At 32.1% G+C, this 24,203-nt stretch overlaps 1 protein-coding gene across 3 annotated transcripts in view; it reads left to right on the top strand.

The window, feature by feature from the left end:
* The window catches only part of LOC105155484 (probable E3 ubiquitin-protein ligase RHG1A), a 7,738-nt gene continuing 2,744 nt past the window's right edge, over positions 19,210 to 24,203 (top strand). For 2 of the 3 annotated variants that reach the window (XM_011071364.2, XM_020698795.1), the window contains exons 1-2: positions 19,905 to 20,254; positions 21,609 to 23,427. In XM_011071364.2, coding sequence (XP_011069666.1) covers positions 21,697 to 23,427 — 1,731 coding nt within the window. In that variant the 5' untranslated portion in view covers positions 19,905 to 20,254; positions 21,609 to 21,696. Of the gene's footprint in view, positions 19,563 to 19,904; positions 20,255 to 21,608; positions 23,428 to 24,203 lie in introns of those variants that run through there. The other variant, XM_011071363.2, reaches the window with a different exon arrangement.

Raw genomic sequence — 24,203 nt, 5'->3', positions numbered from 1 at the left:
TATCTCTTCTTCCGATTCGCTTAGGGATTCCTCAAACTCCAAAGTTATGTCTTTCTCGTCTTCGTAGGATGTTCCTTCCAATTGTTGCTAAGTCTCCCGATAAAATTTTCATGCAGTCTTTTCGATTTCGGGGTCGTATACCAATTTACCTGTACGAGAAGACCTTGGCATCAATGGTGATAAAAATCAAGTAACTAAAAATAAAGAAATATACTTAAAAACGCTAATCTCCGACAACAGCGCCAAAATTTGATGGGTGTCGAGATCACCAAAAATAATTCCAACTATACTTGTGAAAGTGGGAGTAGGGTCGATCCACAGAGATTGGTTTTAACTTGATTTCTTTAAGAAAAAAAAAATAATGGGGGGAGATTGATGATAAAAAGAAGTAATCAAAAACTAAATAAATAATTAAAAATACCTGGTGAAAATACGAGATGAAGATTTTCCGGTTAAGGCTAGGATCATGCTTGATTCTTATGGGTTGATCATTGATGCAAGAATAACACATGTATAGACAAATAAACCAGTTATGGTTGTTGGTACGACCTAACAACCTCACCTTTCCTTACCTTTTCGTCAGCCAAGGTACAACCGTTGGCTAGATCCCTAATTAACAGACAACCCTGGGAACGTCCACAAGATTTAATCTATTAACAGTATTAAGAATTAGAAAGGCCTGATTCTAATCAACAAACTCCTACGAGGATAATTCGTTAAAACTAGATCATGCATTCCCCATAACATAACTAATTACTATGACATAATTAATCATGCTACGTCGCTACTAAGCATTGAATCTAAATAAACAATTACACGGATTTATAAAGTCCAATTAGCTAAGCAAACCTTCTTGATAATGAACAACTGGCCGAATCATTCATAAATCAGACGTTTGTAATTAAAGCACAGAGAATAGCATGAATATTCGTTTGACAAGTGTAGAACGCAGATTAGATCTCACAACATAATGGGAATCAAGCAATCACCATACCTTAACCGGAAAATAAGAAATTTAGCCGGACATGTTAATGGAAGAACACACTAGAATGTGGAATTCCATTAATTCCAGTTATAAAATAAAAATAAAAGAGAAAGGATGAACAAAGAATTCTATAGAGTTCTAATCAATAACTGAACGCCTTCAAATGAAGAGACCCCCCTATTTATAATAAGAGTCTCCTACGAATCTAGACGTAGGGGGGGTAAATAAATGATAAACTCTAAAAAGGTAAATAAATCACAAGAGATAAGCTTTAAAGAATCCTTTCTAAACCTAAACACTTCATTCCTTTATCTTCTGCGGAAATTACTCGTATTCATCCTTATCCCGAGTTGACCATTCCACTAAGCGTGGGCACGCTTAGTCAATTCTGCAGAAATTTTCTTGTAATCTCTTTTTTTTTCTTTTTGATGCCTTCAATTTCTATTTTAGCTTGATTTTCGCCATCTTTGCCTCATATCTTCCTCTTTTGCTGAATATGCAATAAAATCACATAATTAGGGATGTTTTGGCTTAAAAAGAAAGATTAAATCGCTATAAAATCATGACAATTGCAGAGTTATCAGTACTCGTCTGTAGTGTAGGAACTATATGTTTCCATAAGATGAGTATTCCTAAGAAATAAGTTGATTTTGAACATATTTGGTATAATACAATACACGATCTTTAGCTGAGTTTAGCTCAGTAAGGATATTCTTGCTAGAAGCGAAATCAGATGTTTTGTTGGCCTGCAAGAATGCTTTATGTTCTGAAGCAAGTTGGAAAATGCTTCATTGTATGTGTTACTCTGATGTTCGAGCAAGGTTGCTAGTGACCTCCTTTCTTCAGCAGAATAATAGCAACCAGGTTTACATTCCATGTAGCTTAGCCAGCTTGCTATAAATCTTAAGTAAGCGAGTGTTTAAGCATGTACAAAGATAATCCAGTTAGTAATTCAGCACATGTATACTTGTAAGTTGCATCTTTTAAAGCTAAGTAAGTGTGCCAAATGAAGACAACTTGAGCCTAAAAGACGAGCAAGAATGCACTAGCTAAGTGCGGCTTATTAAGGTTTATAGCCAGTAAAATGAGCAAGAGTACGCCAGCTTAGGATGACTTATTAAAACTCTCGACCAGTAACATGAACAAGAGTGCACCAGCTAAGAGAGACTTATCAGAGCCCGTCACCAGTTAAATGAGCAAGAGTTCACCAACTAAAGGCAGCTTATTAGGGCTCGTGGCCGGCAGGGTTATCAACATTTTATCTATGCAAAATATAGCAAATAAACGAAAATCATTCTTATTCAAGTAGCGGGATACTTATGGTTATTAGATGAAATAATAAACTCTTCTGTAAGGGCAAAATTTAAGAGTAAAACTTCCTAAGGTTGTAGGCATTTCATGGTCGTGAGAGTTTTCTTCCATCTTTATATTTGGGAAGTCGTGGTCCTTCCTTAGCGCCTTTAGGCAACTGTAGAGCAGGGTGTTTGTATATGGTCATCAGCATCCTTGTTGGGCTAGTCATAAGCGAGGTGAAATGCTCGTTCTGGGGTTGAGGGGATTGAAGCATCTTCTAGACTCCTCTATCCTCCTATAGGTAGGGGTACCTTCATTATCCCTCCTTTTGTCACAGTTGTCTCCCTTTTTCACCAACCGAGCATATTCTAAATTAATGAATTTCCATTCACGGGCTAGTAGGTCATAGAAGTCGTTGACATGCTTCTTGGCCAATGATTCAAAGAGAGATTCGACTTGAAACCTCTGCGTGAGAGTGTTGATCAGCATTTCCTGGTGGGCAGCTGGGACTTTCAAGATGGCGTTGTTGAAATATTGGACATATGCCCTCAGAGTCTTCTTTTTCTCCTGTTTCACTCCAAAAAGGTTTATCGCTAATTTCGGTATTTCTTGCTACCGTGAACTGGTATAGAAAAAAAAGTTGAGCTCTGCAAAAGAACGATGTGATCCAGTTGGGAGCTAGTTGAACTGTTGTTAGGCAGAATCGGTTAATGACGTAAGAAATACTCGAAAGTTAATATTATCAGTATACTTGTGCATACTGCATTATCAAACTTACAAAGGTGCTTAGCAGGGTCTGTGGGGCTATTGTAAGTAGGCAGGTGCATAGGCACCCTGAAATGAGAAAGGTGTTTCTCTGCCATGATATCGTCGTTGAAGGGACCACACTCTGGTAGTAGGGCCTCCTTCGTTACCCATTGGTGAAGTTCCACCACTTCTTTCCGAATAGAATACCAGGTCTCTAGAGGTTCCTAGTTGACCCTCTCCTTAATGGTGGGATCAGCCAGTGTAGGTTCGTTCTGTTGGAGTACAAAAGGAGTCGATCCGTTAATTCCTTGATCTCGTTGAGTGCTGAGTTTCTCTTGCTGGGATGATTCTCCAACTTACTAGCACTGGAGCCCAGAGGTTGAGTTGATGGTCTTCACAATGAACTGGCTGCTCATAGAAAAGTGGGTTGGCGATAACAAGTAGGGTTGCAGGATCAAGAGCAAGAGCGGGAGCATTAAGATATCTCAATGTTTGTTCTGGAGGTGCAACTACATATCTTGCTACAGCAAAGAGAGAAATGTTTCCCTCAAAAGAGTCATTAACACCACCATTATATGAATCGGCCATTTCTCACAACTCTAGCTCAAGAGTTCTCCATAGATGGGGCTAATGGTGTGTACTGGGGTCCAACCGCACCATAATGGTCAAAGGATCTTCATGAAAATCCAAAGATCAAAGGAGGACCTAAAAGAATCAAACTAACCTGCAAACTAGGGGTTCGCACTTTAATGCTTAAGTCAGTTATGGATTTATCGATAAAATAATTGAAAAACTTGAAGTAACATAAGAAATATGGTGAAATGATTGAAGTGGCTTGATAAAATATAAAGATAGAGTGATGATAATCGGTGGAGTGAAAAAATTATGAAGAAGCTTGCTGCAAATCAAGAGAGGAAAAGGAGAGTAAGAGTAAGTGAACTTGGTTACTGTTACGGTTGCACAATGGCCTCTATTTATAACTTGATGGAGAGTGAATCTTGAAAGTGGTTGTGGCTTGTGATATATTGTTAGAAAGTTGTCTAAATAAAAAGAAAAAGGATTCTGATTTGGACTTATCTTGAAGAAGTTATGATTCTTTGAATGAGTCACGCCAATCTGCTCGATTTATGCGTGTTTTGTTTTACCTGTTGCTTCTAGGTCAGCTGCCAATCTAGGATGGGTTCATTGTAGATTTTTGAATATATATCTCTTATGATCACATGTGACATGTCATCTTGTTATCAGTTGATCATCTTGCTAGATTAAGTTCGTTTCTGGGCTTGCCAAGTTATTAAAAATAGATGGGTTATGGACTTGATACATTGTTCATGGGCCAATAGGGTCAAACTTGTTGAATTGGGCTCATCTTTGGGCCTGCCAAGTTAGAAAAAATAGATGAGTTATGAACTTGATACCTTGCTCATAGGCCAACAGGATCAGGCCTACTGGGTTGCTCGGTGCAGGCCCACATCCTTAGTTATGGGTTTGAGAAAAGAATATTTGAGGGTGCATCATCAACATGTATTAATTTCTTTATGCGGAGGATCAATGGAAATGGTGAATGAAAAGTTAAAGAATAATTTTATCTTTATTAGATTAAATTGTAACAAGTGATTGGTTCCGATATGCGATACATAACAAGCTCATGATATGTGGATGATACTTGATGATGCCAGTCATCATCCAACCGTATCTAATCAATAGAATGGGTAACAATCATTGAATGGTGTATCCTTCGACTGAAATAATATGTCTATTTTGATAAAATCATAGTCCTTTGGGTAAAATGGTTTGTCCATGTCGATGAAAAGTGATAACTTTTTACAATCATCTTTTTCAATTGGACATATTCTATTCAATGTCACCTTTCCAATTTGTATAAATTGGTCCCTCCCATATCATTTTATTCCATCAATTTTGAAACCAATTTAGATCATTTTAAAGTACTTTGCAAAATCAATATTTTTTCTTTTATTAAGAGAGTTCCAAAATATTTTTTTTTTGATTCGTGGTTCTTAAAGTTTGTAGTTTTACAACTTTGATATTATTAGTCGCCGTGTCTTAGTAAATAAATTACCGTCACAGCTAGCACTAGAGCGAGGCAATATTGTTTTAAGAATAAAGAGTTCAACTCTTACCTCTACTTACCTAATACAAACTACCGCATATTCTTCATGTTACATCATACACGAAAAAACCATTTAAATCTTTTCATATAATCTTCTGGAATGTATCACTGACTTGAAAATTCAAAAGTTATAGCCAAAAGTACGTCTACATCCTTAAAATATATGTGTACTGCTAATTAAATCTCAATGAAAAAAGAAAAAAAATTGACTCAAAATATTTTAAAAAATTCTTACAGAAATCAAATCTTGTAACATAATTTGTTCGTGTATGACCCGATTCGATCTAAACTAGAATTTCCAAAATATTGTCTATTATCATGTCTTGAATACATTACATAGATATAGCAGGAACGATAACTCCATATGGAAGATATCTCGAGCATAAGCAAAGGTGGATAAAGATAAGTTGTTCTATTTCCTGCAAAACGTTTAAGTTATTAATTTATGTGATGGATGCATCTAATCATATATGAGTGCAGTTTGTGCAATATGCCCTGTCGGCATATGGAATCAACGTCACGGGGTGAGTTTTACTTTTCCCAATTGCCACCCAATTCTGACTTCACAAGCTTTGAAACTTCACAAAATCAAACCAACAATAGTTGCATATGCACCCACCTCTTTGCTATCATTATCTCTTCATTATTTTTCGATTTGATGAGCAGAAAAGTAATAGATTTCCCCAAAAGCCCCCAAAGCTCCTTGGCCTCACCTAAACCAACATATAAGAAAGAAACGGGTAAATTATAATGAATCTTTTTTAGGTTAGATTTAATTGTATAAATACCCCTATATTTTATAAAATTACAAATAGACCCTATAGTTGTAGCTGTAATTATAAATACATTCGTTATTCATTCACGAAATTTAACATAAGCATACTTTAAGTACATTATACTAATACCCTTAGGGGGTGTATCTGTAATTTTACGAAGAATAGGAGGTCTGAGGTGCAATATGCTAACACACCTTCAGGGGTGTATATCTTTAATTTTAAAATAGCGAGGGATTATTTATGTAATTAAACCTAATTTTAAAAAATATCGATATAATTTATTTTTAAAAAAACACAGAAAATTCATGTAATGTCTTCTGATGTAAAGGTAAAAAGGAGAATTGGATTACTATTAACACACTTGCAAACTACAGACAACTTTAGTTTGTTTATGGAAATAAACAACTGAGTTCTTGTGTTCCCACCACTTTTAAGCCTCACCCATCTACTTAATTATTAAAGCTTACTTGGGTTTTGATCCCTCATTTCAACTTTTTAAATGAGTCTAATAATTAAGTCTATGTATGCAAATATTTTTTTACTAAGAAGGAGAGGATATGTTAGTAGAATATTTAATTTTATGCATCATCTAATAATTAGAAACGGAAGTGAATTAGTCAATCACATGCTTCGGCTAGAAATCTAGACGAGAACTTGTGAATAATGATTATACAAAGTTATAAAATCTCAGCATTTGCCACTTACATATAATAAAAAAGGTAAATTACGACGGATTTTTCCTGAAATTTGATATAATTACAAATACCCTAATAAATATCTCTTAAAAAAATTTAGTTTCTCGATATAAATTGTTTATATTGAAAATAAACTTAGACTTAAGGCTATATGTGAAAATCCTTATTGCCAAAATTATGCATTGAATTTTAAAATAGCTTTTTTGTCTAAATCAAATATATACCATCACACTCCAAATGAATATTCGTTATACTGATTTTTGTAATTGGCCACATTTTTAAACTGATATTAAATATATGATAAGTGTAATATATTCGATTACATATAATTAGTTCTAACTTGACAAGCTCAATCTAAATCAGAATTTTTCCTGATCGGGAGGTCAGTATTAAATATCAATATAATGCACTTAATGGGATATGTAAACTAAAAACAAATTATTAAGTGTATATTAATTTAGAGAACAAACAACATTATATATTAACGGGATATGTAGATCCATTAAACTCGCATCATTATCTCACTCACCAACAATTATAATAACTAATATACTAATTATCAATATCAAATTGGGCAGAAGAGATGCTCAAAATTGTACAAACAACCAGATATTTTTGTGAACAAATCTAAGTAGGGGCATTTAGTTCTGGTGTTAACCTCCTGTATCAGTGCCTCATATGCATGGATTCTCTGCTGTAAACTTTCTTGCTGTAATATTAAAATAAAATTTCCTCCATGTAATATGAGTTTAACAAATGTATCAAATATTAATTGTTTATTAATGTTTTTGACATCATAGATGAATACAGTTTTGATTGATCCTCTGCAATGACAATTACCCTTTTATTTTAAGTGAATTGATTGCAATTATATTATAAATTTAAATTATTAACAAACATATGAATCTACGTATCATGATCACCACCTACTGATATAATAAGCAGCAACTATTATTAGAATAGATAGTAATAATTATTGGGTCTTAATTTCGCCAATTAAAATATAACTCATTTTGACTTGGAATCCAAATACTCTGAACTCAAATAATTGTTTTCAGCACAGAGCAACGGGACATCATTATATTTGTGTGTGGATGACATTTATGACTGTTTATTTTTCAAAATTTGGAGACTCACAGTACATGTTATACATTCAGTGCTAATGGGTTTGAATGAGCAAACTAAGGCAGAAATTATGAGGGTAAACTACAATAATCTTCACTTAGATTTGACATAATTATAAATATCCTCTCGTTATTTGAAAAATTATTAATATATCTCTAATTCTACAGTCGTCTAACAATTAGCTCAATTCATTAGTCTCCTTTAGGGTTTCATTCATTTTATGGTGAATTGACTAAAATGCCCTTGAAAACTAAAAACTATAATTTTATTTATTTTTTATTTTTTTATGGATTAAGTGGATAATTTTATTATAATTTTTCTTCCACTCCGTTCGATTTTCTTTTACTATTTTTTAATTTTTTTTTTTTTAAAAAAAACTAGAATAAGGGAAAAGTTGACAATTTCATACCTCCATCCAAAAATTACACAATTTCATCAAACATCAGGGGAGTATTTTTAATTTTTCAAACGATAAAATATTTGTCATTATGCCAAAGTACAGCTACACCCTTTGAAGGGTGTTAGTGTAATATTTTTTATGGGGTGTTCGTGTAAGTTTTGCTTTTGAATAGGTAGTGTAATTGTAATTACAAATATAACATCAAGGGATATAACTGTAACTTTACAAAAAGTAAGAGGTATTTGTGTATTTTGGCCTAACCTCGGGAGGTATAAATATAATTTACCCTTTCATTTTTTTATATAGATGCAATTTAGTCCATATATAAAATATACACTACATGCATGCACGTGTGTGCACGCAAACATATCAATTATTGGTAGAATAAATTCTCAAGTAAAAAGTACACGTCGTATGGCCCGACCAACAAATTCTAACTATCATTCAACCAGTGAAACGATAATCGTAAAAAGAAAACCAAGTCGGTTATACTTGTCATTTGTGCATCAATGTTGTTCTCATCTTTTAGGCAAAAATTTGTAAGCATTAGTTGAACAAGAATGAAATCAAAGAATAAGATTCTTGTTGAGAAAACGTATTAATCATGTGTTAGCTTGTCATGAAAGACAATGAAGTCTACATCAAGGTTGAACTAAACAGTGAGGTTCGACATTAGCACTTTGCAGCCCCCTTGATGACATTACAAGTCCGTCCAGATATACATATGTTGTTTCTTTCGTAATACGTTGAGCTCGTTCGCAAGTTCAACTTATCGTTGTCTAGTCTAAAATTTAGGACATTTTAACTAAATATTTGACACTGCTTAATTTGAAATCATTAACCATTTACGGATTTATAAAAACACACACATTATAGTATATACTTATATTTATTTAACAATTATATGTAATTTTACTTAAGTATATTTACTTCAGGGACAAAATGTAAGTTCTGACGCCCTTGATTTGTTGCATTTGTAAAAAATGTAAGGGTAACCAAATCAATTAAATATACAAAGAAACACAGAAAAAAGAACAAAGTATTGTGATACTTATTTTTTAATATATAAATTTCATATTTTAGGTAATTTATAAGTTATAGTAAAATAAAAGAATATTAAAGAACGTAATTAATGAAAATCATAATAAGCGTTGACTCACTTATTATTATTTGATGCGGCTTGCGACTCGATCAGTGCCCTATTGCGCCAGGTATTGTCTGCTCTGACTTCGTATGAGTCTTACGGGTTTGTCCTAAAAAGGCACTTCGCTAGCGAGATCCACAAGAAAAAAATGACTATTGGCTACAATTTTAATAGCAGTGGACTAAAAATCATGGTTTATAGACCACGGATAATAAAAACCAACGCAAAAACATAGATTTTCCACCAAGAAAAAGTTATTTGTCACGGCTAAGAGCCATGATAAAATTATTTGTCATGACAAATGTTTTAGCCACCCTCGCAGATACCACGACCAACAACCATTGCATGACTGGGGCTAATGACTATTTGCTACGGCTATTTTTATTTATAATCATTGCAATTAGTCATGGTTAAATGTAGCATTTTCTGTAGTGAGAAAAGGTTTTGGGGTTTATAAGCCACTCAAATTTCTCGTTTGCAACCAATGTAGGACGCTTTACCTACATCATCATCATTATCATCATTATTATTATTATTGTTATTGTTGTCATTGTTGTTATTATTATTATTACTGATTGCTACTTGCAAATAAAAGTGGAGGTCGAGTACCAACATAAAGTAGAAACTATCATGGCAGTAGTCCCATAATTTGCATAGGGATGAATAAGAATATATGTCAATTTTCAGATCGAATGTTCACTTTTGATCCTCCCTTGTTGCAATACCCAACATCCTTTAACTAAATTATTATTAACAAATAACTTGTAACTTAAATTTTTTCACTAGAATATTTGCAAAGTTCTCCTTTTATTTTTCTTTTTTCGTATAAGATATCTTCTTTATATATATTTTGTTTGGAAGAAGATACGTCCAACTCGTCCCATCTATAGATTTACATTTGCCTAAACTTTCAACACAACTCACACAAGAAAGTGGGTAGCTAAAGCAAGAACGAAAAAGTCATTTTTTACGTGCAACGTTTGAATAGTAGGGGCCTCCCGAACGACATGAAAATAAGTACAAAAATATATAAAGATTTCTAGAAAATTCGACTTTTGGCATGCTTTTATCAATTGCGACACACTCTAATTACGATAAGACTATAGGAAAAGAATAAGTTTGGTTTTATAATGACAGTAATAATTCCTCCAAAAAGTTTGGTTTTATCGCCTGTTGAATAACAACTTGAGTTAAAAAATTTTATTGTCACTTAAATATTTGTTTAGCCATCAGCAAAACAACAAAGTTATTGAGGGTCTTTTATTGCGCTTTAGTTTTATATATTGTTGTTAAAATGATATGTGACTGATGTTGAAAAGTGTAATTTACAATTCTCAAAGTATTGTGCATGTAATTTGACTCCTCAAAGTTATTAAGTCAAAAATTTTATCCGTAGAAAATTGTTAGTCAAATTTTTATTTTCATTGGAATATGTAATTGATTTAATGTTCGTTCTCTTATATAAATGCTTGTAATCTTGAAATTGTGAAATGAAAAATATTTGTAGAGCAAAAATCTCTCCAATATATCTATAATTTTTCCCTTCTCAAAATCTTCCTCCAAATTCCCAACAACTGACACAAGTCTCTTTTTCAAAAATTAAAAAAATATAATTAAATAAATTATTTATACTATTATATATGAAAATATTTTGTCGCTTTTCATTTTGAATACCTAAATTTACCTTTTTATTTGTTTCTTCCTTAAAAATATTCTGATCATAATTGATTTTAATATTTTTAATAATTTCACAATTATATATATATTTTTTCTCTCTGCCCACTACTCCACGTTTTTTCCTCGCTTTACTTCTCCACATTTAATAAAAAAAAAAATTCCCATCATCTCATCTCACGGTTCTTTTTTAAATGTTCGCAGGGCCTATATGCGATGATGGCTAGTAATTAAAAAATGGGACCTCGTATCATATACTCGTGGATGTAACACCAGCACATGACATCAAAATATAATTGATGATTCTTCACCAAAATTCTATACTAGCTAGCCATTGAACATATTAGTTATAGTATAATATTTACACATCTTTGTGCTTTTACGTATCCAAAGAAATAGGCCCGGGATGAATCAGGTTATTTTATAGCAGCAGTCAAAAGTCATATAGGATATAATTCAAATAACATGGCAGAACTTTGGGCATTTAAAAATGGAGTGAAACTGGCTACATAATTGAAAATTAAACACCTTATTATTAAAATCCGACTCTAAACTTGTGTGTTTTATAACATTTTCAGGTATTGGGTTCATCAAATGGGATTCACCCCGTTATTACAGGACTTTTGGAGGAGCTCGACTGAGTTCCTCAACTTGCAGCTTGCATTATGCTATCGGGAGTCAAATCAAGCAGTAGATAAATTTTGACGACACCACTCATACAAACTTTCTAAAATTTTGTACTATATCATACAATAGTCTTTCAAACGGATCTATTATGTAAAAACTCTTTATTATTATATGTTAATATGTAGTTTGTTTTTCAGTTTAAAAAGAAAAATTGTATGTAAGGCAAGCTGACAATTATATCAACTCATACAAGGAGAAAAATAAAAGAATGAAGGAGACAAAAACATGATTCCTAATTAATAGCTAATTGTAGCTCTCGGGTGTTATTTTCATCGTGCAATTTCAGACCATAGTTGAATAAGATAGTCAAAAAATAATACGATATATGTTTGTGATAAAATCAACCTCTTTTTAAGCATAGAATAGGAATGAATTAAATTATTTTATCTTTCAATTTGTTTGTTATATTTCATAAAAATTTCATGTCATATATATATATATATATATATATGTGTGTGTATTTTTGTCGTGTGATACGATTGTTAATACACTTTTAAAAAATTTATTGAAATATGTTTTGAAATATCAACTAAACATTTCACTAATTAACAAAATAGTTAGTTGGCAAACATTCATTTTGGAGAGATATATATAACATTTTTATTTTAGTATTAATTTTTTATATTTTAAAGTTGAAATGCGCAACATATATCTAATTTGTGTTTATTGCAAAATAAAATAGAATGAGATTGAATATATAATCTCTTTCAAAGAAATTCATCCTCTCTTATAAAGTTTTTTTTTTTTAAGATCATAAACTATTATTAATTAAAATAACTCGACTGCCATCTTTTCTGTCAAATATCAATACCTAAAAACGATAATTATAATAATTATACAATGATCAACAAAATCAAATAAATAAAATTTAAAAAATACTTACTATTGTTGTAGAACAACATCCTACATATGTGGTAGGTTCAAACTCTAAGATTATGGGGCCTCAACTTCGCTAATTAAACTACAGAAGTTACACATTTGAAAATATTCTATTCGTACATTCCAATAAAACTGTAAAAAAAAACATTATTTTACCTTATTTTCATTAACCATTGTGGAATGCGTGTTTGTATAGATAAATGAATTTCACTAATGGAAAAAGTCAAATATTAATCTAAACTTTTTGTCGCCTTTTGAATGATATACGCAAAATTCAGACCCTTAGAAGTTTATGAACTAACTATTTTCACAAGTTGAACTAAAAAATAATTGTTAATTCACCCTATAAATGGCAAAGTACCAACCACAAATGGAAATTTTTTATCCAACAACAGTCTTCTTTTTATTTATCTAGTGGCCGTTGTGGTACGTCGTTTTTGTGTGCATATGATAAATAATTTTTCACACTTTAAATTTTATTAGAAATTAGAGTGAGGTATACAAACCAATACATTACATTACAAAAAAGAAATAAAAGAAAAGAAAAATAATTTAATATGAAAGGCATTTTTGACTTCACAAAAAATTGGTGCGGCAGTGTCACTAACCATCATTTGTAAGTATGAAGTAGTATAGATATATATCACAAGAGAGAGAAAGAAAAATCATGTGACAATTTTCATATTGTCAATAACTATCTATATTTATATATATTCATACTATTATAAAAGAAAATATTTTATTGTACCAACTTTTAAATAATCAAATTTATCCCTTAATTCGTTTCTTCCTTCCTTTTTTTTTTTTTTATCAAAATAGTAATTTCAATATTTTGTTAATAATTTATAATTTTTTTCTCTCGCCCACTATTCCACGTTTCTCTTTCACCTTGCTTCTGCATGTTTTTTTTCTCACAACTTTTATATTTTTAATAAATTCATAATTACAATTTTTTTTCCTCTAGCCCCACTTCGCATTTTTTTCCTCTTATAGATTTTTTTCTTTCTTATTCCCTCACACCACGATTATTTTTTCTTTTCATCTCATATCACAATTCTTTTCTATATGCTCGGGAAGGTCATGCCTCAATGACTAGTTATATAAAAGAAAACTTTTTGCAATACCAACTTTTAAATGCTCAAATTTACCTTTACTTTATTTTTTTTCCTTCAAAGAAAATTTGGTCAAAATAGTAATGTTTATCTATACTATTATAAATGAAAACTTTTTGCCGTCCCAATATTTGAATACACAAATTTATAGCTAAGTTACCTTTTTCCTCACATAAAGAAGGGACTTTTCCTTTTTAGTCCCATGGTTCCCATTTAGTCCTATTTCTTACAAAAAAAACTTTCAAGTTAATCCCAAATCCCATTTTTCATCAAATTTTAACTGAAGATGGAAATTCCGTTTAGTACAGTTGGTACAATTGGAATTTACTATTTTGCCCTTTTTGGAGGAAAAAATGGAGGTAAAAAAACAAACAATCAGCCTCTATAAACTGAGGGAAAAAAAAAAGAAGTAGCCCATCAAAATGGAGGCCAAAAGAAGGAAAAAATATAAGGTTCCCTGTGATATTAGGAATATTTAAAAAATATATATATAAAAAATAAAGTATCAATTACACCCCCTATCATATGAAAAAAATTCAAAAAAAACCTCTTAAAATCAGAATTGGTGGTACACGCACGTTGATGATTATAAATATGAAAAGTACATTTTTCTCATCAATTTTGCCCTTCTTTCCAATCTATTATATATAATTATATAATATATATAATCTAACCATTTTTTATATGCAAATATATAATTATATTAATATTTATAATATAAGATTTTTTAATTAAATTAATTAAAATTCAATTTAAAAAATAACAATGCCGTCGCTGCAGAGGAAGACGCACCCCTCCTCACTCCTAGGCGATGACGATTGCCCAGCAGCGAGGGTGACCGTCGTCACCCACCATAGGCATGGTCAACAGGCGTCACCCTAGACATTTGGGTGATGGTGGTCGTGGGGTGGGGTGGGGTGGGAATGGGGTTTTTTATTATTATTTTTTAAAATAATAGCATTTTTTTTTATAAATTATAATAATACATATAATATAAAAATACATGTGAGTATCACGTGTGTGATTTTCCCTCTTGTTAACAGCAGCTTAACAGACTCTCTATTCTTCCTTTTAAATTTGACGAAAAATGGGATTTGGGATTAAGTTGAAATTTTTTTAGTAAGAAATGGGACTAAATAAAAAATCACGTAAACTGTGGACCTGAAAAGAAGAAATCCCTTCTTTATAGGATGAAAAGGGTAATTTAGCCCAAAATTTACCCTTTAATTTGTTTTTTTCCTTCAAAGAAAAATTTGATCAAAATAGTATTTTTTATGCCTTTTTAAATATAACAACACAATTATAATTTTTTTTTCCTCTCAATTCACTACTCCACATTTCTCTCACCTCATTCAAGGTTTCTTTCTTCTCAAAAACTTATTTTCTTTCTCATTTGCTCAAATTATGATGGTTTTTTTTCCATAAATTTCTTTTTCTCTTTATCTCATATCACAATACTTTTTTATATACTAGCAGACAACTCTTGTAACGATAACTAGTATATATTAATGACAATAATTTTTATTTTGTCATAATAAGAAATTTCATAATTTTGATAATGAATATTATTTTGTAAATTAAAGTTGTTTTTAGCAAAAGTTAGTAAAAAAAAGTTATGTAGTGAGAACTCAGCCAGCGACAACAAATTACCATTGTCATTATATTATGTTGTCATTATAAATGTGTCACTAAGTATCTACAGTGACAACTTTCTTATTACTTAAGAATTATATAATGACAAGATCAAAATTATTATCACTTTACATATATATATATATATATATATTCAAGGACCACTTTAAAATTATTGCTTGATATTTTGTTAGTAATATATATTTTATTATTATGTATTTATTAATTACAACGTACTTTACTATTTTGAGAGAGAATTTTTAAATTTTAAAATATAAATCGAGAAGTTGGAAATTTAACATTTATTATTTAAAAGATCATTATAATTTTGTGGCAAACTTTCCATAAACCGTGATTATGTATGATGCAAGAATACAAATTATAAAATACAATGTGAATGTGAACGTAGGAAGGGAACTATATCTTTTAGGTATATCTGTATTTTCTGATCTAAAGTTTATTTATATAAATTATTTTGTCTTTTAAAAAGTTAATATAATTTATATAAATTATTCCTGTTTTTTTAAAAAATTACACATACACCTCAAAAAATGTTAACAACATTATACAAATTGCCCTACTATTTGATTGTTTAGAATGATTTATATAATTATGCAAAAAACAGAAATAATTCCTTCAAATAGATTATAGATCATGAAGTATAAATATAATTATTCCTATCTTTTAAAAAGAAACAAAATATGATATATAGGTGAGAAGTGGGATAAACTTATGCTACAATAAAATATAATATTAGTCATAAGAAGTAACAATTTTATAGTTGTGAAATAAAAATATATAGTAATTAAGTAACAATAATTTTTATCTTATTATTAGAAAATTATGAAAATATTATTCTTTTTCTTCCTTTAACTTTACATTCATTAGTTTTAATCCTATAAGTATCTATTATTAATTTAATCCTGTAAGTTATAAAAATGGTGACAAATAGTCCTCCGATTGTTAAAATTTTAGTTTTTGGCTAAAAAATAACATGGCAGTCGAGTTAGACAATTTCTTAGAGTTTTTGATCTTATGTGGCTTTGGACATAAGTTAGAAGACACGTTGGATATAATTTGGAGGGAGGAAAATTTTAACAAACTTTGAATTCTACATATTATATTATGTGTACAGTTGTAACTTAAAAAAAAAATTACTATAAAAAAAAATAGCGCTATTTCTTCCCATCGGAGTATTCCGCTATTCAAAGTAGAGGTTGCCCCAAGAGGATGATGGCAACGAAGATGGCCTCTATCTTTGCCCTCTATTGCGGTGGGTGATGTTTGTCGTCCAGATAATTATAGATCTGATGAACGGTAAATGTGATGAGAGTGCAACGTCGTTGCCTTCACCATCATTTTTAAAACTAATTTAATTAAAAATAATTAAAAATTTAAGAAAAAAGTTAAGTTTTCAAAGGAAAGTTAATTTTTTTAAAAATTTTAAGAAAAGTGATTTACTTTTCTAATTTAGTAAATAATAATAATAGTAAGTATTTATATTATTTATAGCAAGTAATATAATTTATTAAAATATATTTTGTGAATACATGTGTCATAATAGGCCGATGTATAGGTGGATAAGTTGTCGGACATTTTAGCAAAATATCTGCCACGCTTTCAATTTCCGGCTTAAATTCAAAATGGTGTAAAATTCAATACAAAATCCTAAAAATCGGACTTAATCTTATTATTTTCAAACTTACAGGATTAATTAATTAAAAAACATACTCACATGACTAAAAGTAATAGAAGGTAAAATTAACGGGCGAAAAAAATAATTTTTCCTATTAGTGACCAGAATTGTAAATAAAATTGTCGATATATATAGATAATTAATTAATGACAACAATATAGCGACAATAAATAGTTACTGCACTAAATTAATACTACACATGTGTCACTAACTAGTTTTAATGACAACTTAATGCACAATCTTTTATCACTGATTCTTATTAATTATTGTATAAAAATTATTGTCATGGAATATGTTATAATTAGTGACAGTATCAAACTTATCGCTTAATCCTTTTGGTCGCTAATTTTTTTATTTTTATTTTTTGTAGTGTTATATCAATAAAACATAGCGAAAACAATAAATTAAAACTGAAATAATATAAAAGAATCACCAATATCTAAAATAAGAGTTCCTTAACTCTTCCTATTCTTGTATTTATTTACTAAATTTCATAATTAATTAATACCAAATATAACAAATTAAAATAAATAAACATTAATTGATAGTAATATGGTATATATGACAAAGAATTTTAAACATTAGAGCGTTAATAGATAATGTGATAATGATATAAAATTCTCATTCAATTAATATTATTTAGCTCATAATTTCATTTTCATTTTATTTCATAATAATTCTCACTATAAAATTTCAATGTATTTAAAATAGAGAAACCTAACCTTGGTTAAATAGGCATAAAAATGGGCTAAATTTTGAACTAATTTAAATGCTATGAAATTAAAATCAAAATACCCTAATGTCCCAATAATTATTTGGTAATATATGAGGCTTAAATGATAATTAAAAAATAATAATAAAAAAAATGAACTAAAATCTGCTAAAAGAAATGAAAGAAATTAAAGTGATGTTCGAACAATAGTCAGAACGATGAAATTTCATGATGAACAGTAACGTCTCATGATAAAAATATTGAATGGTTAGGTTCTCTTGGGAAAGGAGATTGCGTGCACAGATAGATCGATTATAGCTCATACGGGATTAAAAGTTATTATCATTTGAAATTTCATTATCAAACCATGCATTTCAAGCACTTTTCTTTTGATTTTCAGTTATCTGGACGCTTTTAGAATATATAACTCCAAAGTTATTAAAAAAAAATTAAATTTCTTTTTCACTCCAAATTTTAATTAAATTTCATGGTTCCCATATTTTGTGAATAACATATCAAATACTCCTAGTAGCTGCATTTACTATACCCTAATTTAAAATTTGGTGTAATTATACGTAAATTTATTGTGATTTGAGAAATTACATTTAGCACCTCCTGAAGTTTGCTTTCGCCTAACGAATAAGTCCCTCCGTTGGTAAAAATTCACCGAATTTGCTGATATTAATAAAAGAATTGAAAAAAAAAGAATCTATATTTATCTCGATTGACTTATTACTGACTTATAATATGTTGAATAATTTTTTTATAATTAAATTACTCTCATACGTCTTCACGCGTTAATGTATGTGAGGAAGTAAATTTTTATCGTTAGAAGAGTAGTTTATTTCGAAAAAAATTGTTTGATCTGCAATAAGTCAGTTTTAAATCAATCAAGGGTAAATATTAATTTTCCATTCAATTTTTTTGTTAATACCAGCAGATTCAGTTAATTTTGACTAACGGGAGACTTATTTATTAGACGAAAGCAAACATCAAAAGTGTTAGATGTAAGTTTTCAAATCGTATAAGATTTACGTGTAATTAAAATCAAAACTTTATAAATAAGAGTGTAATTAACCCTATTTTTAATTACATCAGAACCATATTCGTTGCGTATTTTTTTCATCTCTATTTATGTTTACAAAATATTCAATACTATATCTGATCATTTTAAAAATTAGGACACAATTAATACATCCACTTACGTGTCGAAAAGACCATACGGCATATAATTCGTGCCCGCTTTATGCTTACATTTGTCAAATTACACAATAGCAAGGGGGGAAAGTCGAACATAATTTTTTATTTTATATTTTATTATATATTTTATTTCAATTAACGTATATATATTACGTATACAAAAATTATATTATTTATTTTATTTAATTTCTTTTATGCAGACGATAATGGTATATATATAAAATAAATAAAAATTAAAATAAAAAATCCAATTGGAGGCAAAGCATATATCCCATAACACAAAGAATCCAATTAAGGCAAAGAATAAGAAGAATATCCCATTCCCACCTATCACCAAACACTCATGAAAACCCAAAGAAACCAAAACCCTCTCATCAAAGAGAGGTAAAAATTACCAAAACACGCATACAAAATCTACTGACGTTAGACTCAAAAAAAGAAGAGTGCAAAAACATGCATGTGATGATGCATAGCATGGCCGCATAAACAAGGGACAGGTGCTTGGCGTGAGGATTTTGATAACCCGCGAGCAGAAATCCAAAGGAAAAGGAAAAGGGAAAGGGAAAGGAAAAGGGTTTTCATTTTTCTTCCCAATTCCCCTCTCCATTCGGCGTGCCCTAGGAGAAAGAGTTGAATAGCAGGCTCAGATTGACAGCGAGGGGGTGAGGAGACATTTGGTGAGCCAACCTCCTTCCCTACGTGACCCCATAGTAATTACTCTCGCTGTAGCGGTTTTGTTTTCGCTTTGGAGTTTCGACCCGAAATTTATTTTTCGTTTCCGTCGCATCAGTGGAAAGTGGTGGGAGGAATCCATCGTTGCTTGACTTTTTCTTTTTTGGTTTTCGAGAGAAAATATTTATGGGCATTAATGAAATTTTAGAAGTTTTTGCTTTATTATAGTTATTATTATTATTTTGTTGGAAATTTTCGGTGCCTATCTGTGCATAGAGGTGTGAATGTGGGTGGCCCTGTGGGCTATTGGTGAGGTGTTTTGAGTAAATTAAAGATTACTGTCCTCATTAATCCCTCCACCCATCTCTCAATTTCATACCACACCACCCACCATTTCATTCCATCTCATCTCTCCTCATCCCTGGTTTTCAAACTCTTTTTTTCTCTCTCTATTTTTTTTTTCTTTTCTGTGTGTAAAGAGGTTTGTGTTCACATCGTTCCCTTTTTTCTCAATTCTTCTTTGTATGAAGGAAGAAAAGAGAGGTGGGGTGGGGAGTTTTTGATCGTTGCTCAGAGTTTGTGGAATTCTTCCTTGCAAGAACGGATTTTTTTTTTCTTTTTTGAAAAAAAGAATTTGTTTTTGCTATTTTCAGGTCTTGACTTTAGATCTATCGCTGTATCTGCTGCTCCTTGGCTGGTAAAAATTCACGGATTCTTTTATCCATGTATTAATGTTCGATTAGACCATTGTTGTAGCTGTTTCTGTTTTTTTTTTTTGGTGGTTTCTGTGACAAAAACTCGATCTTTTTTGGTGACCTTTTCGATTTTGGTTTCTGGGATTTACCTGCTATCCTGTGCTACCCTGTCTTTCCGCCTCCGATTGTGTTTTTATTTTTCTTTTCTGGGTGGGTTTTGGAATCTTTTCCTCCTTATCTTTTCTTTGGGGTAAAAAAAAAAAAGAGCAACTGGCTGTAGAACTTATAAATCTATTTCTTTTTTCTTTAAATTATTTTCTGGGAGAGATGTTTTGATTTTTTGTAGGTGATTCAAGACTGAATTTGTCTCAGGAATTTTTCTAAACTCGAAAATATTTTTGTAGCTTTAGAAAGGTTTTATCTAGCATCAGTTCTCTTTGTTATTCTCTTACTAAATGAAGCTAATACAACAATCTGGTGTATTTATGGTCAATGCTTCTGGGTATCTGCCTGTAAGTGTTGAAGTATTGATAAAGAAGCAGTTTTTTACCAAAGCTGAGCTTTCTTTTCTTTTTTGGTTCCTTTTACTCCTTTGTTTTAGCTACCTTCAGTACAATGTTGCTGTTTGGTTGGTGATGCTCCTTGCTCACTTAACTTTGGTGGGAAATTCATGTGTGTTAGTTTTGTTGCTTTAAGTTTTTAGGACTTACGAGAAGGATATAACTGGCTCTTTCTTACTGTTGAACATTCAACTATTTACTTAGTCAGAAATTCAGAGTTTTGTCTATCTCAGGTGAGATTAGGGCAATGATAATTCCTGTGGCCGCAACCAATGATCTTTTTATACCATTGCTTGAGTTGTTCAATGGGCTTTTTTGTTAAATTTGAAATAAAACTTTTGGGTTGATATGGCTGAGAGATAGATGATAGAATGTTTGTCTTAATCACTAATCTCTCAGTTTGATAGAAAGGTAGTTCTATAGAAAGGCTTTGATGGTGACAAGAAATTTGTTGCTTCAGTTATCTGCTTGAATGAACAAATGAGAATCTAAGGTCTCCGGTGCTTGCTTGAACTGTATGACATCTCAGCTGACACTAATTCAGCATACGGCAGGAACTATAGGTCTCACAAGGACTTTTCTTAAATTGTAGCATTCATGACATATGTCCTACTCTGGACAAAAGTTTTAGATTGAAATGGTTCCAGATCATAGTTTTTACTAATGGATGCACCATTTTTGTTTTACTATTCTTTAATGGTGCATTCTATTCCCACCTATTATGCTCATTGTACTTCTGTAAACTTCTGTAGTATCAAAGGTTGACATTTATTAATGAGTTTAGCTGTCCTGGCAGGGTTGCTGAAGGGCAGAAGTGCTCATATTCTGTCACCCATTTATCGGAACTGTTCACGAGTACTTAGATAAGTTCAACTCTAGCCCTAATGCAAGGGCATAGGAGTTCTGTCAGTGCCTTACCTGAAAATCTAAGCTTTGATCATGGCTCTACGTCAAGTGATGCTGGCATAGATTCTCAAGCACCCTGGAACAGTATGCAGACTTCTGCCCAAAATCGGCTACCAGAATACAGGATATCATCAAGTGAGAACAATGTCCAATATCTGCAACATGTAAGGCCTGAGGGACGGAATGCTGAGTGGAGTTTAGGTGAAACTAGTTCCAGTGCTGCACAGCATCACGGTGACCAAAATGAAAGGAAAACAGAACATACATGGACCTACTGCTCTCGAGCTTTGGAAGAACAGCAATATGAACCACCTAATAATCTTTCATCGGATAATGTTGACGTAAATTTAAATGGCAACCAGACTATAAATGGATCATTTCTTCTTCAGCATTCTAGCTCGAATGCCCTTCCTCAGGATCTCAATATGAGTTTTGAAGATCAAGAGGATGATGAATGTCAGGTAGTTGAGCGTCCCAGTGGGTACATATCTATTGGATCATCTAATGAGCAGATGCGATCAACTGGTAGTTCCTCTGATTCTTTTAGCATGTCTTCTGGATGCGGTGGATATGTGATGGAAGATAGTGAGGACAGGCCAGGGTGTTCCTTGGATGGTCGGCGCATGTCATGCAAGAGAAAAGCACTTGAAGTGCATGGGGGACAGTCTTCTGGAGTGGGAGGTTCAAATTGTTTCCAGAATACTGAAAGAAGTCAATGGCATACTGTACCAGCTGCTCAGGTTGCTTCTGGCAGCATTAGTATGCCAATGCCAACAGCAAATGACCCTGTCATTAATAATGTGTCTGTGCAGGAAAATCCAAGGCTTAGGCTTGGTGTTGGAGGCGCTGCTTCTGCAAGTCCTTTCTCTTTGACTGCTTCAGGAAATGCAGAAAGTTCTCGCAGAAATTTCCGCTTGCGCATTCATGGATTACACCAGGAAGATCCTATACCGGACAATCCATTTCCAACTGAGGCTCATGTTGGAAATGTAGATGTTTCATCTTCCCGTCATTCTTCAAGATTAGTTCTTCGTAATCGTCCTTTTGATTTGAATCCAGCTCCCCCGGTGGAAAATGGAAGCCTTCATGGGCGATCAGTGCATGTTCCTTCTGTGCGTCGAAACCATCAATCTCGGTGGGGTGGAGCATCAAGTTCAAGAACTAGCAGCTCATCTGCTTCTGCTATTCCCGACGAGAGGAATTTTCCACTTTATGAAGAACCTAGACCAAGATATATTCCCAGAAGCATTTCAGAACATCCCATGTTTCTTCCTGCTAGTGAGATTGGAAGTTCATCTCAAAATCCTACAACTTGGAACTTGGCTAGTGGGAATAACAGTGTTGCTGGAAATGTCGCATCTACTTCTCGGGCAGGCCCTAGTACAGGAGCCAATTCTTCTTCACCTAGTTGGTCGCATCGGAGTTGTCCACAATATCCTCGGAGACTATCAGAAATTGTTCGAAGATCTCTGCTGTCCTCAGCAGCTACTGAGCCTGGAGGTCAGAGCAGTAATCGTGCTGCACGATCAAGTTCCTCTGCTATCTCTCAGGAGATTGCGCTTCCACCTGGACCAGATAATCATGGTCACCGTGCTTCAAGCTCAAGGTCAGCATTGTTGGAGAGACATCTTGATGGTGCTTTTGGAATACCTTATTCTTTTAGAACTTTGGCTGCTGGAGGTGAAGGAAGAAGCAGTATAATGTCTGAGGTACATCTATGTCTTTTTTTGTCATTTCAGGGGGGAATAGTTATTATCATGGTTGATAGTCACTGAGTTTGCATAAAACTTCTATTTTCTCTGATGATTGACATTGCTTTTTATGCTTGACTGGTTGACTTGGATTCAGAAATGTCATACTTACTGTGAAGTACCTAGCATATGAGATGATGTTCATCACATCCACCTTTGGAAAAATTTGGAAAATATTTCTTCAAGCACAAGCAATCTCCAGAATTTGGTTGTTTTTCTTTATCACGTCAAAGTTTTCTTCTTGGCGATACATGGATGTGGATGATTTCATGTTTTGCTTCACCTTATGTACCTTATGGAAAATTACCTCTGTGATTGTTGATATTGTCATTCTAATTGCTTGCTCAGTTATGATATTCTCCACTCCCCCCGAGCATGGTCAACAGGTCAGACATCATCCTCAATGCTAATGGAATATTAAGTGACTCTTGCAAAGTACTGAGGCAATTTAGGAAACTATGATTGTGCAACCTGTACTTTTTGCGAGACTCTTTTAGATGCTATCGATCTGAACAAACGCCCAAAGTGGAGTTTCTGTATTAAATTGGCACCGATAGAAAATGTATTTGCTGCAGATTTTTAGGCCCGTGGTAGTAAATGTGGGACTTGTTTAGGCTCTTGTCATTTGACCCGTCATCATAGAACTTGCAGGCTTTTTGAAACTTGTGAGCAAAGACCAGACTGAAATCAACAAGGGGTTACCATTATCTACCGACTGTTACCAGAATTTTAGG

This window comes from Sesamum indicum, linkage group LG2 (assembly GCF_000512975.1).
Source record: "Sesamum indicum cultivar Zhongzhi No. 13 linkage group LG2, S_indicum_v1.0, whole genome shotgun sequence".
Lineage (NCBI taxonomy): Eukaryota > Viridiplantae > Streptophyta > Magnoliopsida > Lamiales > Pedaliaceae > Sesamum > Sesamum indicum.
The sequence above is the reverse complement of the archived record's forward strand: the minus strand, read 5'-3'. Positions and strand labels throughout refer to the sequence as shown.